The 17,384-nt window shown below is 43.1% G+C and overlaps 1 protein-coding gene across 2 annotated transcripts in view; it reads left to right on the top strand.

The window, feature by feature from the left end:
- The window catches only part of LOC137433842 (septin-9), a 58,837-nt gene extending 42,619 nt beyond the window's left edge, over positions 1–16,218 (top strand). For both annotated transcript variants that reach the window (XM_068126232.2, XM_078786029.1), the window contains exons 6-10: positions 663–780; positions 1,173–1,268; positions 13,768–13,864; positions 14,161–14,212; positions 15,130–16,218. In XM_068126232.2, the coding sequence (XP_067982333.2) occupies positions 663–780; positions 1,173–1,268; positions 13,768–13,864; positions 14,161–14,212; positions 15,130–15,253 (487 nt within the window). In that variant the 3' untranslated portion in view covers positions 15,254–16,218. The remainder of the gene's footprint in view (positions 1–662; positions 781–1,172; positions 1,269–13,767; positions 13,865–14,160; positions 14,213–15,129) is intronic.
- The last annotated feature ends 1,166 nt before the right edge of the window (positions 16,219–17,384 follow it).

Consider the following 17,384-nt stretch of genomic DNA (forward strand, 5'->3'; position numbering starts at 1 on the left):
GACCAGACCAAAGACTAGCACAACTCTACTACCAACACACATCCTATATACCATAAAAAATGATGTTAGTCATATAATACCTCATACCTCAGCATCTACTGCAGTAGCAGCACTGTCTGCTGTACTGTACGCTTGTACTTACTGAACTGGTACTACATATATGTGGATTTGGGCTGTCTGATAGTTCTCATCGATGGGCGATCCCTGGTCGTACTCCTCATTTGCAACTTCATTGAAAATATCCCCGAGTGTAGTTTCCGTCAAACACCGTCCGAGCGTATCATGGCTTTAAAAACTTTCTGCCAGCCTTCTCCTGTAGTTCATCAGTAGGTTGATTAAAGCCACCGAGAAAGTTTGTTCTTGTGACTGATATTATATCTTTATATTTGATCTGGACAGAAAATGGTAAATATAATTAAAAAGAAAAAAGGAAGCAGCCGGGACGAGAAACTAATAATATATTTTATTTGGTCTAAAAGGGCACTTTAGGGGAGGATGAGAATGGAGAGGGGAGGGGGTATCAGGTGAAAGGGGAGGGGGTATCAGGTGAAAGGGGAGAGGGAGGGAGGTTGCTGTATTTCATTATTTTTTTGAATTTTAAATGGGAGAATATGCAGGGTTATACATGGGCTTATAAATTTTACTTGCCTTGTGATTTGCAGTCTGCGGATACTGGATGTCGAGTTCATGAAGCGCTTGTGCAAAGTGGTAAATATCGTCCCAGTCATCGCCAAAGCAGACACGCTGACGTTGGATGAGCGAGCCACGTTCAAAAAAAAGGTCCAGATTTGTGATGTTCTAGTTTGCCTGTCATGACTAGTTCCTCTTTTTTGGAATGTGCAGTTCTTAGATGCCAAAAGCTAAAATGGCAAAACTAACGTGTAATATATTCAAAGTCAAGTCGTGAAAGAATGTCGAACAAAAAGCTATCTACTGTATATAATACTTGTGCAAAAATTGAGGAGTTTTTGAGGTCTATCTCACCTTCAGCATGGCCCATAGTCCTTGGTCTCCCTAACTCACTCCCAGCCTTACCCATCAACCACCCAAACCTCATTCTCCTACCCTTCTTTTTATCCCCAATCCTACTCTTTCCACCCTTTTTATTATATGAGATTGATGAAATGTTCTGTATCACTTACTTACTCATTCTGACCTCCTAATATTTGTAGATAAAGGAAGATCTCATTTTGAATGGAATAGACATCTACCCACAGAAGGAATTTGATGAAGATGCAGATGATAAAGCTGTGAACGACAGGATACGGGTGAGTTTGTGTTTAATTGGCACCCAAAAATATTGACACCCTTGCACTTTTTTCAAAACCTCACAATGTTCTCCAACAATAAGTTGAAATTGACAAAAGTGTTTGGTCTCCACAATTCATTATTTCACTGTTAATATTACAGAACCTTTGTTTTTGATTCAGAACTTAATATATCCTTTTAAATCAGAAAATAAAAGGAAATGGCATTGACAAAATTATTGACACCCTAGACTTGATATTTGGTAGCACAGACTTTGGACAAAATAACTGCAGTCAAGCACTTCCTATAGCCATGAATGAGCTTCCTACACCTCTCTACTGGCAGTGTGGCCCACTCTTGTGCAAACTGCTCCAGTTCTCCCAGATTTGAAGGGTGCCTTCTCCCAACTGCTGTTTTCAGATCTCCCCACAGATGTTCAATGGTATTTAGACCTGGACTCATTGCTGGCCACTCCAGAACCGTCCAGCATTTTGTCTTGAACCATTCCTGTGTGCTTTTGAAGTGTTTGGGGTCATTGTCCTGCTGCAAGACCCATAACCTTCGATGGAGACCCAGCTTTCTGACACTGGGTTAAGCATTGTGCTACAAAATGCCTTGATAATCTCCTGATTTCATGATATCATGCACACATTCAAGGCACCCAGTGCCAGAGGCAGCACAGCAACCCCAAAACATCACTGAACCTCCTCCATGTTTGACTGTAGGGAAGTTGTTCTTTTCTTTGAAGACTTCATTTGGTTTTCTGTAAACATAGAGATGATGTGCTTCACCAAAAAGCTCTAATTTGGTCTCATCTGTCCACAGGCCATTCTCCCAGAAGGATTTTGGCTTGTTCAGGTGTGTTTTGGAAAACTCCAGTTGGGCTTTCTCAGCAGTGGGGTCCTCCTGGGTCTCCTACCATAGAATCCCCTTTCATTGAGTTGGCGATGGATGGTGCGAGTTGAAACTGTCGTACCTTGTGTCTGAAGGTCAGATTGAACCTGTTTGGCAGTTGATCGAGGTACTTTCTCCACCATTTGAACAATCCTTCGCTGCAATCTTCGATCAAGTTTTCTCTTGCTACCACGTCTTGGGAGGTTGGCTACAGTGCCATTGGCCTTACACTTCCTGATAACATTGCATGCGGTGGACACAGGAACATCAAGGTCTCTGGAGATGGACTTGCAGTCTTGAGATTGTCCATGCTTGGCTATAATCTTGTGTCTGACCTACTCAGACAATTCTCCTGGTTTTCTTTCTTTTCTCCATGCTCGTTGTGGTACACACAGTGACACAAAACAGCAGAATGACTCCTTTTCTCCATTCAAACTGGTTGAATGAGTGATTTGTATATTGCAGGCACTTGCAACTCACCACAGTTAAAAAACCCCATTTGTATAAACCCAGTATTTTCCCAGTAAAGTGTTTTTAACTCAACTGGACTATGTCCAGCTGAGTTTTTGGCGACACCCAGTGTCCGTCGTCCGTCTGTCGTCTGTCTGTCTGTCGTCTGTAAACAATTCGACGTCTACGCTCTAAAAGTCACAAATATTGATGAAATTTGATGAAACTTGTTATGCAGCATCTTTAAGACATAAACTAGTTTGTGATTGCATTTGCGCGTTGCGCGCCCAAAAATGGGCGCGGCAGGGCGGCCATATTGAATTATCAATTTTTGTCATATATTTTTAGCACATATAAACTATATAGTTTGTGGTTCTATTATGCATATTCTAACCATATTGATGTAGACCAATTTAGTTCAGGTTCCCTGGAACCTCTCTAGTTTTTTTTTTTTTCAAAATCCCCATTTCATTTTCAACCTTGTAGGGGATAACAGGGTCACGGCGACCGAATAGCAGGATGGGAGGGTCACCTGGTAAATCCAGCTGAGAAACACTGTATTACATGACAAGCCTCTAAAAAGTATATAAAAAAGGAAAAAATATAAATATATTTCTGAAATAAAACGATTGCAATATGTCGCTGGGTTTGTTGTGCAAGTGTCATGTGATTGGCCAAATGATGTTTAAACATGTTATTTATTTAGTGATCTAAGGATCAGGGTGCTCGAGCTAAGTGATCTCAGCCTGCAGAGAAATCACAAGTAGGACCTTGGTCGATATCACTGTACTCTTTTACATCAACTAGGGCATGCCCGTACTATATATATATCTAAAATTATATCCCCCCCCTCTATTTACATGAAATGGTTTGGTCCAAAGCGAACGGCTTGCGAGTACGGTGACAATCCCCCCCCCCCCCCCCTCTATTTACATGAAATGGTTTGGTCCAAAGCGAACGGCTTGCGAGTACGGTGTTTTTTATCGGACCCGTGGAATTATAGATAGTAGTTTTAATTAGTTTTAAAACATAGTTTAACGCCAACATAGTTTGCCGACGGGAAATAAATGAATACGCTCTCAAATGTGCCATCCGAGGCAGAGTCTGTTCGCCACGTTCGGCACACGTGATAGCTCGCTGCTCTCTGATTGGTTGAATCGTTTTTTGGACATAGCTCGGTAACTACTTCTGCGATTAATTTAAAACCTTGAAAAGGCACATCCTCGGGTCCCCAGCAATATACCTGGCAAGTTTCAAGTATATCGGACCGGTAGTTGTCGAGAAACAGCGGTCACAGACAAACATACAAACAAACATACACACAGAGATTAGTGGAATTATAGATAGATTACAAGGACCTTGGTAGACCTTGGACAAATACACCTGTGTAGGATTTTTATGCCTCTGCCCCCGAAGATGACCGGAGGCATTATGTTTTCGGATTGTCCGTCCGTACGGGCTAAACCTCGTTTTTCTCAGCAACCACATGTCCAATTGAGACTAAACTTTCAGGGTAGGAGTGACACCCATGCAGAATGTTTTTGTGATAATTGTGACGTCCTAGGTCACGTGGTAAAGGCAGCCATCTTGGATTAAACGCAAATAATTAAAATGTATTTCTCGGAAACCACTGAATGGAAAAATTTGAAACTTGCACATTGTCAAGTACTTCCAATGGGGAACAAAAGCATGATAATGATGACATGAAGTATGGTGAAGTGGTATACCAGTCAAAAATGTTTTAATCAAATTCCTTATCCTAAAAATCTGAAATTGCATGCACATGATCTATGACCCATTTGTATTGAAATATTAAATGTATGACATCAAAGGTCACATGGTTTGGCAGCCATATTGTATTTAACCTAAAACCTCAAAAAAGCATCTTCTCCCAAACCACCAAATCCATTGACTCGAAACCTTACGTGTGTCATTGACGAGGAATGGCGATTAAAAGATTATCAAGAAAACATCATTGGTCACATGGTGTGGCAGCCATATTGGATTGAAGGAAAATAATAAATAATTATATCTCTGAAACCACTTACCCTATCGATCGAGCACCATTGCTGCATATCGTTTGAAAATGATGATGTCGTAGGTCACGTGGTTTGGCAGCCATCTTGGATAGAAAACCGAACCATATCCGATCAACATGAAACTTCACAAACGTGATCCACTACCCATACATATGCAGAGTGTACATTTTTTACTCTAGTTTAAGGTCATGTGTCATGTGGTGTGGCAGCCATATTAACTTGAAAGCCAATATTTGAAAAAAAATCCCTTCTCTGAAACCGCTTCACCGATCAATATGAAACCTGTCATGGCTGGTGAAAATGTGATACTTGAAAACAGCTGAAGGGATTTAAATCAAACTTGTTTATTTTTAGGACAATGAACGAGGGAATCTACCTGTTGTGGGACTATGCGGAAGCATATTGGCGACACAGTCACATTGCTCAAGTTTAAACCTGGGTTCCCAGGATTATAGGACATCAATTCAGATGGGAATGCTGAACAGGACAACTCAGACTTTTAAACCTGAATGTTTGTGGTGTTCTTACCGTGTACGATTGAAGTTGTCAATGTTCATAAACTGAACCAATGCTGTAGTTTTGCTATACAGCATTGGTTCACGGCTTCCCCTTCGCTCCCACCTCTTGTTCATATGTGTGTTGTACCGTCCACCAAACAGTGATGACTCCATCTACATCTCGCTGTCTGATAATATGGACCAACTTCTGTCTACTCATCCTAACTCTCTCTTCCTCATATGTGGTGATTTCAATTGTCACCATGCCAGTTGGCTGGGTGTGGGTACCTCTCTCACCAGCCATGGCTCCTCAGCAAACGACTTCTGCGACTCACTGGGACTGACACAATCTGTCAATTTCCCGACCCGGATCTCAGTCAACGGAGCATCTTCTCTACTGGACTTGGTTATGACTAACTTCCCTGAAAATGTCTGCTGCTCTTCTTCTGCTCCAATCGGCTCATCTGATCATGTGCTTGTTAAAGTGGACATCTCTCTGACCATTCTCAGGGAGCCTCCTCAGCGTCGACGAGTCTGGCATTTCACTCAGGCCTACTGGCACGGTCTTCAAGCAGCCATCAATCATCTGGACTGGTCTCCCATCTCTACCACCTCTGACATCAACTCATCCTGGGAATTCTTCCAAAGTAAATTGCTCTCTCTCTCATGCACAGATTTATCCCATTTCGTCTTCAGTTGTCATACCCTTCCTCCCGTCCATGGTACACGGAATCTTGTGGTGAGGCTATTGCCCAGAAACAACTTGCCTTCGTCTCCTGGAAACCAAATCCAACGGAAAGAAATCTCATTTCCTTTCACAAAGCCCGAAACAAGTGTGTGCCCACCCTCAGGAGAGCCAGGAAACAATATCTCTCCGTTCTCAAGACCGAACTCTCTTATCTGTCTCCCTCTTCCAAATCCTGGTGGCTTCTGGTCAAATCTGTTTCTGGTGTTTGTTCCCCCTCCATCCCCTCCCTTACCTCAAACGGCTACACAGCTGACCCCGCACGTGAAAAAGCTGAATGCCTCAACTCTGTGTTTGCCTCTAAATCTTGTGTCCCAAACCCATCCCTCTCTGTACCCACCGTACCCAGTCGTACCCAGCTGCTCCTGGACTCCGTGTCCTTTCCTCCTGACAAGGTGGAAAAGTTTCTGTCAACCCTCGACTCTGATTCTGCAACTGGACCTGACGGCATCAGCCCACGGGTCCTAAAATCCTGTTCTTCCACTCTTTCACTCCCTCTCTCTGTTCTCTTCACCCCCTCTTTTGCTCAAGGTCAACTGCCATCTACTTGGAAATCAGCCAACATCACCGCTTTGCACAAAAAAGGTGCAAAAACAGATCCTAGCAACTACAGACCAATCGGCCTTCTCCCAATTATCAGCAAAGTCATGGAATCCATCATTACTTCAGATATGAAATCTTTCCTCTTCTCCAATGGCTTGATCTCTGATCATCAATTTGGTTTCAGACCTGGTCACTCTACTCTGGACATGCTGCTTCTGTTTTCTCAACAATGGATGGAGGTCCTCAATGCCAAACAGGAAATTAGAGCTGTCTCCCTTGACATATCACGTGCCTTCGATACGGTCTGGCACCCCGCTCTGCTCACCAAACTCTCCTCCTTTGGTATCCATGGAAATCTCCACGAATGGCTGGCGGACTTCCTCTCTCGTCGTAGTCAACGTGTGGCCCTGAATGGGTTTCTCTCATCTCCTCTTCCTGTTCAGGCTGGAGTTCCACAAGGCAGTGTTCTGGGCCCTGTGCTTTTTCTGGTCTTCATCAATGATCTCTCTGACTCTCTTGAAAATCCTCTCTATCTCTTTGCTGATGACTCCACTCTCTGCCGCTCCATTCCTCATCCCTCAGATCGGCAGTCTGCAGCCTCCTCACTCTCTGCAGACCTGGACAAAATCACAGACTGGGCAAACAAGTGGAACATGTCTTTCAATCCTGACAAATCTCACACTCTTACGATGTCTCTCCGAAAAGACCGACTGGACAACCCTCCCATCTACTTTCTGAATAATCCTCTCCAAGAAGTTCTGTCACTCAAGCTTTTGGGTCTCACTATCTGCCATGATCTTTCCTGGGAAAACCACATTTCCAAGCTGGCCTCCAAAGCCAGTCGCCGACTGGGCATCCTCCGTCGTGCGAAGTCCTTCCTTGGCACACCTGAGCTCCTCACCACATACAAGGCTTTCATCCACAGCTCAATGGAATACTGCTCTCCCCTCTGGGCTGGTGCTCCTGCCTCACACCTAGCTCGTCTTCACGCTGTTGAAACCAAAGCGTTCAGAATCATTGGAATCTCCCGCGATGACGCTATCTCCGAGGGCCTTTCACTTACTCACCGCAGGCAGGTTGGTGGTCTTTCCGTCTTCTACCAACTCCTCTCCGGCCTTGCTCCCCCAGCTCTCTCTGGGCTCTGTCCCCCAAATATTCCTGCAGGTTGCACAAGATCTGCCTGCAACCCTCTTATGGTTAAACTACCAAAATCAAGACTCTCTGCTCACCTTCACTCCTTCATTCCTCTTTTCTCCCGCCTCTGGAACAAACTCCCTCACTCTCTTCAATCCCACTCCTCCCTCCAGGTCTTTAAAACGGCTGTTCACCACCATCTCTTATCTTCCCCAATCCAAAACCTTGATCTTTTCTACCCCTGCTAATTTCACCCCAAATCCACTTTTTTGAGGTGACTTTTGTCTTCTTTCCTGGAAGTCCTTGGTGTCCTTTGCGTTTTATACCTATCCTGCCCCCCCCCCCCCCCCCCCCAGGCCCTCTGCCTCCCATACATCTCCCGATGTCCCTGCCCTCAAATGTTTTGTTTGTGTGCTTCCTCCCCTTCTCTCCCCATCTTGTCGACCGCTCCCCTTTTTATATACTTTGTTTGCTTGTTTGTTTGATTTGTTTGTTTGATAAATGTTAGCTCTTCCACGAGCCTCGACTCTGTATACAAAAAAAATATAAAAAATACATACAGTACACAAGACGTGGTTATTTTTAAATTTTCGGTTTCTATCATGCCTGAGACCAACGAGACCATTGTTACCTCCCCCACCAAAGGTGGATGGAGGTTATGTTTTCAACCCTGTCTGACCGTTTGTTTGTGAACAAAATATCTCAAAAAGTTATGGATGGATTTGGACGAAACTTGTTGGACAGGTTGTATGTGAGAGAAGGAAGAATTGATTCAATTTTGGTGAAGATCCGGATCCGGATCCAGCTAGTTTAATTTTTAAGTGGTTCTGAGTGATATGGCCAACCAGGCGGAGGTATATGCTCTCTACTGAGTGCCATTCTAGTCTTTATTCTGTTTTTATTTTCTGCTCCATTTTTGTTTTGACACTGGAATGGCGTGATCGTTTCCACACCTTGACAGTTTCTTTATATACAAGGCTTGGTCTTGCTACACCTCATCTATCTAAGTGGTCTACAGAGGAAGTTCGTCTCACTCCTCTCACGAAAATGATCCGTCTTCGGCAGTGTGGGCCCAACAGGAAGCAAAAGCAAAGCTGAGTCTGGGCCTATCCCCTTTTATCAAAACAAATGCTAAACAGGATGACACGGTCTAGTGACACGATTCGTGCCTGCGGTCCTCCGGAAATGAGATGCTGGAACTTGGAATGCAGGAATAAACTCTGAATATTTGGTGTGACATTGAGTAACAGAGGTTATTGAGCAGGTGGTTTAACGTCACTAAAAAATATTTTGAGGCGGCATTTCTATCGACACATTAGTGGCAAATTTTATATTTCATATTAAAATAAGATCATAATTACTGTTTCCACTTGTTAGTTAGTGAAAAATCTTGGACTGGCTGGATGTCTGGATCATCATTAAAATGTATAATTTTGTCTTTAACGTTTGGGAAAACAAGGAATTATTTGATAAAAGCATTGATGGTATTTGAGCTTGAATACATCCGTCTCTAAAGGTGGACAGAGGTTATGTTTTCACCCATGACTTTAGCTGTCCGTCTTTGTTTGTTTGTCTGTGAGCAGGAGGTTGGGTGTGCGACAAGGATGAATTGATTCGATTTTGGTGATCCGGATCCTTTAAAAACTTACTTTTTAAGTGATTTTTCACCATTGAGAGATAGTGCCAAGAGCGATATGTAAAGCAGGGTATTTCAAAAAGTTATGGACTGGTTATGATAAACCTGGTGGATGAGTTAGGTAGTTGACAAAAACGAACCAATTGGATTTTGGTGTGTGGCAAGGACAAATGGTCCGGATACAAATCTAGCATATCTGTGAGATGTAAAACGTAAACTGTTCGGCCTGGTGGAGGCTCCATCGAGTGCCGTTCTAGTGAATGTGTGCAGTTGACGAAATGGATAATTATTTGTTTCTTTGTTCATTATTGTGGGTTTTTTGTGAAGCTCGGTGCATTTCGAAAGTTAAAAACGACGTTCTAGTTTTTAATGCTCTCAGACTATTGCTGAAAGAGAAGGTCGCAGTTTGGAGGATTATAGGACATGTCACCAGCGTTCATGGATGTGTGTTTCCATAAAATGGATCATGATGTCCGGATGTCTGTCCGTCCACTCGTCCGTCTGTCCGTTAACTTTTTGCTATTGTCGCTACTCATTCCTTATCACCTGGCTGATTGCTCTGAAACTTGACATATTAACACAACACAGTAAACTGCACAATCACTCGGGCTTTCATTTTTCCATTTTGGATCATGGGGGCTCCTTGAGGGCCGGGGGGGGGGGGGTAGCCACCACCACCACCACCACCACCATAGTTAATCTGCCACCACCACCATTGCCCCCCAAACTTTGGATCGCTACTCATCCCTTATTCACCAACTGATTGCTCTGAAACCCGATGCAGCCCCTTTACTCGGTGGTCGGCAGGATCGCCCAGTCTTATATTTTTTGATTTAGTATCAGAGGGGCTCCCAGGTGTATCCCCCAAATCAGCAGAGGTCTGAACTACAACCTCAAGAGATGACTGTCAGCCCAATCGGGGCTATTTTCGTTGTTTTTAAGTTAGGGTTGGCCTATTTTGGCATTGCTCCCTTAGTGCTTGGCTCATTATGCTGGAATCCCTGGCTCAAGAACCCTCACGTTTCTTGGAGTTCATGGAAATGTACATTGATGTATCTTAATGTCCTTGTCCTGCATGTTATTTTATGTACGAGTGATATTGGGGAAGAGGGGGTGGGGGGTGGGTGCAGGGTGAAGTTTCTTTGTTTGGATTATATTAAATACAAAGTGCATTCTGTATGCAAAAGACTGCTGCGATGAGTCCTGAGGAACGTACGCCTGCACTTGCTGTAAAGCAGTTTACTGGCATCTGAGCAATGCGTGCCACGTTGGCAACTTTGTCAGAAAATGTTTATAATTGGCTACGGAGTTGCCCAACATGTCTTTGTGGAAGTTCTGGTCACGGAAAGCCAATGGATGACTGTCCAGGGTATGGGAATCTCGTTTTTGCAACACGCTTGTTCGGTGCAAAAAACGCTGAAGCAGATCGGAATTGTATCCAATAATGTCAGCATGTTTCCATGTGAAATTGGAAAATGTGTTCGTAATATTTTCTGCCTTCAATAACTCTGAGCTACCTAACCCTAACCCTCCAACTTCCGAGTTACTCTCTTCCTCTTCTCTTCTTTGTACGTGCCCTGGCTTATTATGTCCATCTCATGCCATATTATTGCCCCTGTTTGTCTGCAGTTTATTAGCGGGATATCTCATAAAGTTATGGACAGATTTGGACGAAACTTGGTGGACAGGTTGGGGGTGTGACAAGGAAGAATTGATTCGATTTTGGTGAACATTCGAATATGGATATGAATTTTTTTTACATTTACAAGTGATTCTTCACCATTGAAAGATGGGGCCTAAACAATATATTGCACGATATTTTAAAAGGTTGTGGATGAGTTATCACGAAACTAGGTGTATGGGTTATTTATGTGACAAGAAGAAACGGATTCCATTTTGGTGAATGTCTGGATGCAAATCCGGCCTATCCGTGGGATCCAAAAAGTAAACTGTTCAGCCTGGCGGAGGCATGCGCTTTACTGTGTAGGCTACTGTTCTATTTACCCTCCATATCCTCATTATTCTGAGTTTAGATTTTATTTACATATATATATTTAAAAACCCCAAGCTGTTAGTCATTTGTGGTCCAATAAATTTAGCTTCAGCATAACCGGGATGGGGTGGGGGATTGAAATGAGAAACATTCAGTTTCCTCTGGAGCTTGAAAGTAGACATTTTAAAGCTAACTGAAAATAAAATAAAATACATTCCGAGTTTACCCTTGCTCACCTGAGAATGTAACCTTACACCGAGCTGTGCCTTGTTCCTACAGTCCGACGTCATGCGTTCTGAATGTTCTTTCATTCATTCCAATTCTGCCTGAAGTCTGGCCGAAGAAGACAAATATAATCTGCAGGTTTTTCTCAACAGAGTTTTATTTGTCTCGCTTTAGAACGTTTTATTCTTAGATCTTCCTTTAAATGCCACTTGCTAAGGCAATTGGGATACATTGGTTTCGGTAGTTTTCAGTATCTCGGAATCCGTTTGCTCAGATCGTAGCGTTTGTACAATGGGACCTAAACAGCGTGCAGAATGAACTGCAAAAATCGTTTACTTATTGGGACATTAATGTCGCATCGGGCACTCGTTGGATGGACTGATGGATTTTTCACAGGGCGCCCAACAGCCAAATCCCATTATAATCTCCAAAGTTGAACAAACACCTGTTCATAGGAATTTCTACCGAGCCACTGCCATGCATTACTTTACACAAGTTTATCCATTAATCAGGCCGTGGTGCTTCATTTGCTCGTCTATACTCGTGTGAGGTAATTGAGGGTAAAAGGGTGACGTGCTGACAGTGGGGCCACAGTTGTACGAGCAAGGGTACGAGATGACTTGTTTTGCGTAAGGCATGTGGATATGGAATGGGGAGTGTGGGGGTTGTGGTGTGAACTGCGTTGTATGGGACCATTTGTCATTTTAAGTAATTGTTTGGTGTTCAGTTTTACCATTATTAATGTCCGTCCTTCGTTGTCTGTTGGACGTGATTTCCGCACCTGTTTATTTGCCGATTTTTTTCGTCGAGCCGTCTTGGCACGTCATTGTTCCTTTGGCACTTGCCGGGCATGCAGTCGCCAGTCGTATGTAAACGCAGAGGTTTGCTGCATCCTTTCTTTTTGAACTTCTGGATCTCACAGTCAGCCAAGACCTCTGCTGGGCTGTTCCAAGTTTTTGTTGAGAAAAAAACAAAAACTTGACTGCTCGCAGACGAAAAGGCTTTTTTACGTATCTCAATCGAGTACTGTTCTCCCCCTATTAGCTGTTACCCCAGCAACACATTTGTCTCCTCTGGAGTCTGTGGAATCCAAAGCTCTCCACATTATTGGCATCTTCCATGAGGAGACCAAAGCACAAGGTATTTTGCTCTCCCATTGCAGGCAAGTCATTGGCCTCTGCTTTGGTCTAGCTTACCCTGCATCTCAACCCTCTAACCCTCCCTATAAACTCCAGGAGGCATGCACTCTTCCAGTAACCCCAGCCCCCCACCTTCCCTGGTTACATTTATAAAATCCAGGTTGGAGGCACACCTCAACTATTTTGTTCCTTTCCTCTCCCATCCATTTAACGACCTTCCTGAATCTGCTGTATCCCACTAGCTTCTTCCAGACATCACGTAGACAGTGCACCACCATCTCTCATTGCCTTGAGCAATCCCACACCACCTCCCACCACCACAATCAATTTTTAAACTCCCATTAACCCTATACCTAACCAACCCCTCTTAAATTGCAAGTTGGTTTCCTTCCTGCCCTCTCTCCTTTTTTCCTGTTTGTTCATTCATTCGTTTGCTATAGACTTGGTGGCTGGCTTAACTCAGGGCCGGCCTTGAGTTCAAGCCCCTGTCGTGCCATTGAAATAACACCAGATGGGTTGATTCACCCTGTCATCCTTCTGAGGTCGGCAAAATGAATACCAGCTATCTGGTAATGCGGCACAGCCATGTTACCAGAAAATGATGCAACCAGAAGCCACAGGCTGCATACAAAACAACAACAACATTCATTCCCTTGCTTATTTTGGCCAATGTCGCTCCGTCACTGATCTGGATCTGTCAGTTTGTTGCCTTATTTACCCTCTGTCACCTCTCTTCCATGAGCCTTGATATTTTGAAGTAAAAATGTATTTGTTAGTTCTTCCACCTGGCAGACACTTAGTAATTGTGTGCTGCTCCCACTACTTTATTGCTGGTGTTACATCACCTGATTACTTATTGAATCGTTGTTAATGCTGGATGCAGTCAGGTGGAGTAGGTTCTAAATTGGCATAGTTCAAGTCGAAAAACAAGTGTTTTTTTTTTTGTTTTGTTTTTTTGTATACAAGAGTTGACGGACTGAGTACCATTTTTATATGCAGTGATCCATCAAGCTTGATAACTTCCTGAACTTCTTGCTTTTTCTCTCCAGTGGTTTCCTCCTTTACTACAGAAACAAATAATTGACCAAACGCGTAAAAATGATAAGAATCGTATTTTTGTTTTTTATAATGTTGGTCTCTTCCTCTTCCTCTTCTTCTTCTTCGTCTTTCCCAGTAATTTTTTTTTTTGTAAGGATATTTATTTGTTGGGTGGTATGCATGCAGGACCTGCTCCCTTTTGCTGTGGTTGGCAGTGACAAGGATTACCAAGTCAATGGCAGGAAGACTCTTGGCAGGAAGACCAATTGGGGTATTGTGGAAGGTAGGGCGTCACCCTGGGTGGCATTTTGTCACATCCTGTTAAAAGCCAGATCTTGTGTATGGTAACCTCCACCCCACTCCCCCAATTTGGTAAGAATTAGAGTTTGTACATATGTAGCAAGCTGGGAATACAATTGCTTCCTGCTTCCCTCCCTCTTCCACGCACTAACAATTCTGCAATTATTTTTGTTTAAAGCTTTTGATTTTGAAAGTGAACTGCATGTGTATAAATGTCTTTCAGAATGTATTACTGGTGAATAAGGTTTTGTCATAATGCATTTTTTTGTCCTCTTTCAGTTGAAAACGTCTCCCATTGTGAATTCTCCCACTTGCGTGAGCTACTTATAAGGTAAGTTAGCATACATGGAGAAATAGGTCGGGAAGTCAGAATCACTTTGTGACCTTAGAGCGTTTTTTGCCTGATAAAGGTCTTGAATTTGCACTTAGAAGGGAAAGCGAGCAGGTGGCAAGAAACGGTCACGCCTTTTCATGCACGGCCTGCGTAGAGGAATTGCTAATACCCCTTTGTGATCAGAATCTCAAGGCTACCGGTGACCCTTTCATTTCCTCCCCCTTCGGCACATGCAAATTGCTTGTGGAATGTACTGGATTGTTGGAATAAGGAAGCCGTGCTGGAGGGCAATGGCTGCTGCCGAGGTGGCTATGTTTTGCACCTTGTGGTTATGGCCACACCTCTGTGGAATCGCACGCCGAGCCTTCTATAATGGCTTGAGCATAAAATGTTAGTTCTTCAAATTCTAATGTAAACTGAGAAGTTTGAAAGATTTTGATGTGTGCAATGAATTCAATGTGGTAACGCAGTTTTTCGTGTTATGTTACCTCTGCCACTGAAGGTATGTGTACGTCATGTTTTATCCTCTGTTTGTCCGTCTGTTTGTCTGAGCAGGATATCTAAAAGTTTTGGACAGGTTGGCTGTGTGATGAGGACGAACTGATTGGATTTTGATGAAGATCTGAATCCGTATCCGGATACGAGAATTTTTTAATTTTTAACTGATTCTTCACCATTGAGAGATAGGGCCAAAAACGATATATCGCACAATATCTCAAAAAGTTCTGGACGGATTATGACAAAACTTGGTGGATGAGTTGGGTAAATTGCAAGAACAAGGTGATTAGCTTTTGCTTCAGGTCCGAATCTAGATCCGGCCTATCAGTGGATACAAAACGTAAACTGTTTAGCCTGGTTGAGGTGTGCGCTCTAGCGAGTGCCGTTCTACTTTTTCTATGTTTCTTCTGTTTCAGAACACACACGCAAGACCTGAAGGAGGTCACTAGTTACATCCATTATGAGGCCTATCGAGTGACACGACTCACCCAGGGAAGTCCACAAGCTGCATCTGTTCCCACAGCCAATGGTAGAGAATAAACCCTCCAGTACAGCTATGGATGCATCGTGTTGTGGACCAACTTGTGTTGAGTGGTTTCTGGAAAGTCCACGCTTTTTCATAGGGCTCCGGACAATGACTCTCTCGAAATATCCACCATATTTGTCATTTATCCCATCTCGTTGATCATCATCTTATCGTGTATAGAATGATGCAGTATTCCTGCAATTGTTTAATTTTTTTTTTGAATATTTTTTTCCCATTGCCAATAAATTTTTAACACCCTCGCACAAAATTGACTGAAGCAACTTCAAACCTTGTGCTGGTGACGTTATCATGAAGCTATGTCTTTACCTGGGATTTGAGGCACGCTGATCAGCATGTTTTCTGCAAATGGCATGCGTGATACTCCTGCAACAGAAAACTGCTGATGCGCTCTCGCATTTCGGAAAACCTTGGTAGTTTCGGACCCCAATCGGAACCCCGCTGCGTTTTGAAAACTGTCTGCTGGCTTTTCTCAGGAATGCCATTGTTCATATGGTTGCATGACTATGGACTGTGAGTGAGGTTTTTCTATAGAAACGTTGCTGTGTTGGTAACATATTTGGAGGTATATTGTGGTTGATTTTTGCAAGACAACTTGTTTACTTTGGTGCTTTTTATTATTTTAAAAAACTTACAAGTGGAACTGTTTTGTTCCAGGGCCAAACATTGAAAATGCAGCACAGGAAGACATTTAATCCTTTTTATCATTATGGATAAACCTATTGATCTAATGTTCAGCAAATTGCCAAAGGGACGGTCATTGTTCTTTGCGGTATTGATACGAACCTTACTGTGTGTACTGCGCACACTCTTCTTTCTGGTTTTGATCTCTATGTGGGTTTTGTTGAAGCTATATGGTCTAAACATCAGTCTTTGTCTGTCTTAAGTGTGTAATGTAAAATGCATTTGGATAAAGATGAAATAAAATTTTGTGCTTTTGTTGCAAAATGTCAGCAAGCTATGTAACGTTTTGCTTTGCCCTTTTGTTTAAAACATTTTTTATACCTCCGCCGATGAAGTCGCCGCAGGGATTATGTTTTCAGGTTGTCCTTCCGGCTGTCCGTCCGTCCTTCCGTACGTCCAAGATAACTTGAGAATGGCTGAAGGGATCTTAGTCAAACTTGGTACAGGTATGTATAAAAAGGTAAAGATTAACTTGTTCGATTTTGGTGTCACAAAGTCAAAGGTCAGAGGTCATGTGAGGTAAAAAAAAAATCCTGTTACAGCGATAACTTGTGAACCAGTGATGGGATTCTGACCAAAGTTGGTGCACTTATGTAGAATGATGCAAAGATGAACTTCTTTGATTTTGAGCTCAATAGGTCAAAGGTCAAAGTCTGTAAAAGGTTTATAACTAGATAACGGCTGAAGGGATCTACTTCAAACTTGGTACAGGTATGTATAATGATGTAAAGATTAAATAATTACACTTTGGGGTGAATAGGCCAAACGTCAAATGTCAGATGTCCCGTAACGTAAAAATTCTGCTACAGAGCTAACTTTTGAACCAGCCATGGGATTTTCACTAAACTTGGTATAATTATATATTATGAAGCAAAGATAAACGGATCGTTTTTCGGGTCAATAGGTCAAAGATCAGAAATCATGTCAAGTAAAATGTATGCTGCCATGCCAATTTGTGAACAAGTGATGGGATTTTGAACAATTTGGTACAGGTATATAGGACAACCATCACTGCAACACTCCACCGATCTGGGCTTTATGGCAGAGTGGCCAGACGGAAGCCTCTCCTTAGTGAAAGACACATGAAAGCCCGCTTGGAGTTTGCAAAAAAGCACCTAAAGGACTCTCAGACTGTGAGAAACAAGATTCTGTGGTCTGATGAAACCAAGATTGAACTGTTTGGCTTCCATCTTGCCACTCTGCCATAAAGCCCAGATCGGTGGAGTGTTGCAGTGATGGTTGTCCTTCTTGAAGTTTCTCCCATGTCCACACAGGATCTCTGGAGCTCAGCCAGAGTGACCATCGGGTTCTTGGTCACCTCTATTACCAAGGCCCTTCTCCTCCGTTTGCTCAGTTTGGCTGGGCGGCCAGCTCTAGGAAGAGTCCTGGTTGTTCCAAACTTCTTCCATTTAAGAATTATGGAGGCCACTGTGTTCTTGGGAA

The sequence above is a fragment of the Myxine glutinosa genome, chromosome 10 (genome assembly GCF_964187855.1).
Source record: "Myxine glutinosa chromosome 10, kmMyxGlut1.1, whole genome shotgun sequence".
NCBI lineage: Eukaryota > Metazoa > Chordata > Myxini > Myxiniformes > Myxinidae > Myxine > Myxine glutinosa.